Source organism: Nesoenas mayeri (genome assembly GCF_963082525.1).
Source record: "Nesoenas mayeri genome assembly, chromosome: 5".
Taxonomy (NCBI): domain Eukaryota; kingdom Metazoa; phylum Chordata; class Aves; order Columbiformes; family Columbidae; genus Nesoenas; species Nesoenas mayeri.
The window spans coordinates 7,709,232-7,711,433 of record NC_137548.1 but is presented as its reverse complement, the minus strand read 5'-3'; the positions used below and the strand labels follow the sequence as shown (position 1 = coordinate 7,711,433).

The window sequence follows — 2,202 nt, the reverse complement described above, 5'->3', positions numbered from 1 at the left end:
TTACTTTACAAAAATAATAAAGCAAATTTAGCTACGTGACTTTCACAGGATTCACAAACAGACTGTTTAATCTTTCAAGGGGATTATATCATGTAGCATTTAGAGTCACACAAGACTGAACTCCTTAACTCAGGGAGCCCTTTCCAGTTCTCTGTTGCTGTAAATGAAGTTGTAGTGGGTAGGACATCAGGATAATTGAATTTTGACTGTGTGTCATCTCCCATGCAAGATGTTTTTCACACAAGTTTTTAAATCTAATATTATTTCAGAATGCTGTAATTAAAACTCGCCTTGGATTTTATTTCTTGCAGGTTTGTGACAACGTCAGGAGCAGCAGCTGAGATGACCGCAGTGGAGAAGATAGAGGAGCAGCTCGCTAGCCTGCGCATAGCGAAACGTTCTGCGCTGAGTGAGGAACCTGCTTATGTACTGGATGTCGATGTTTCCAACCCTGCTCAGTCTGAAAACAGTCGCCTTGTGGCAGTTTCATGTTCCAATAAGTCAATTAGAGTATACAACAGGGAAACATTAAACTTCCTGCGGGAGTACAGCAGCCAATCTGGGGTGCTTAATGGAGTGAGATTTGCACACGCGTGTGACAGCGTGCTGTTTTCAGCATGCAGCGACGGTACAGTGAGATGTTGGGATATTCGTCTAGCAACTCAGCAAGCCACGCAGGTATTTAGTGGTTATCCTTCCAATGTTTTCATCAGTTTTGATATCAGCTGCAATGACCTCATAATTTGTGCTGGAACAGAAAAAGTTGAGAAGGACGCATTTCTGGTGTTTTGGGATGCAAGAGGCATTACAAACTGTGCCAGCACAACTAGAGAACCCTTGGGAGTCTATTCGGAAAGTCACAATGATGATATCACTAAAATTTGCTTTCATCCTGTCAAACCAAATTCAGTGGCTTCTGGATCAACAGATGGGTTGGTTAATGTGTTTGACATTAACAAGGATAACGAAGATGATGCTTTGATATCAACTTGCAACTCAGATTCATCAGTGAGTTTTATTGGCTGGTCTGGGAAAGATTATAAAGAAGTCTACTGCGTGACACACGATGAGGGATTTTGTTGGTGGGACATTGCTCAGTTAGATACTGAAGAATCGATAACACTTTTGCACGTTCTGGATGTCAGAGATGCTGTCTGCATTGAAAACGACACCTTAAATTACCTGGTAGGTGGCTTGTACCACGAAAAGGCAGACAAACTCTTTCTTCTTGGGGGAACATCCACAGGAAACATTCACCTCCTGGGCTGCAGCACCAATGGGCTGAGCCTGGTGGGTTCCCTTTGCGGGGGACACTCTGCCACCGTCCGCTCCTTCTGCTGGAACCCGGCAGATGAGTCTCTGGTGACGGGTGGAGAGGATGCTCAGCTGTTGCTATGGAAACCCGGAGCTGTGGAAAGGTCCCTCACAAAGAAAACATCTCTGAAGATTGCGTCTTCTGTGCAGAAGAGAGTCAGAGTTCACAACAGCTCCCTCAAAAGCAGGAAAAAGTAACATTCTGAAAGTGGGAATCTCTGCTGTGTAGAGTTTTCCTGGAGTTTAATCTTGCCAGCAATACGTGGCTGTGCTCTGTTTGGAGGAGAGAAACGCGCTGCTTGAATTCTACCTGGGAATGTATTGCAGTCATCAGATGGATGCCTTTTTAAATTAATTTTTTCAAGTTACTGATATTAATCAGGAAAAAATAAATGTTTGCTCTCAAGTTCTTGAACAATAGATCTTAAATCACATTATATAAAAACATTTCTGTGGTTGCTAAATGTCTCAACCAACATTTTCAATGCATAATATAGGCCTGTGGCTTGCATAATTTGTTACCTTTCCACTGAAATTCCCTGGCATGTTTTAAAAGGTTTTGTATTTCATGCTGTATTTTGCTTTCTTTACAGAGAGCTTAAGGAAATCTCTCACTATATTAAAAGATTTTATGTCACATCTTAATGCCTGAAGGAATTACTTCTTGATGAAGCTGAACGTGAGTCCTGGTTTGCACTGTCATATCACCGGTTTATAACAAGCTCATAAAGAAGCAGCTGATAGAGCCACATTTTTTGCAGCAAAGATACAAATGTATTCAACTAAACAGCAACACTGATTCCAAGCAGCTAAGTTTTGAGTGTATGAGAACTGTTAAACTGGCATTATTTAGGGCATATTTCCTGTGTGGAAATACCCAAGAATTTC

The 2,202-nt window shown here is 41.7% G+C and overlaps 1 protein-coding gene across 1 annotated transcript; it reads left to right on the top strand.

The window, feature by feature from the left end:
- Nucleotides 1-342: 342 nt before the first annotated feature.
- WDR89 (WD repeat domain 89) lies at nucleotides 343-1,513 on the top strand (the record flags this gene model as incomplete). The annotated part of the gene is made up of 1 exon (XM_080344594.1): nucleotides 343-1,513. One exon carries the CDS (start codon nucleotides 343-345, stop codon nucleotides 1,510-1,512), a length of 1,170 nt encoding a protein of 389 aa, XP_080200720.1. The 3' UTR covers nucleotide 1,513.
- Between the last annotated feature and the right edge of the window lie 689 nt (nucleotides 1,514-2,202).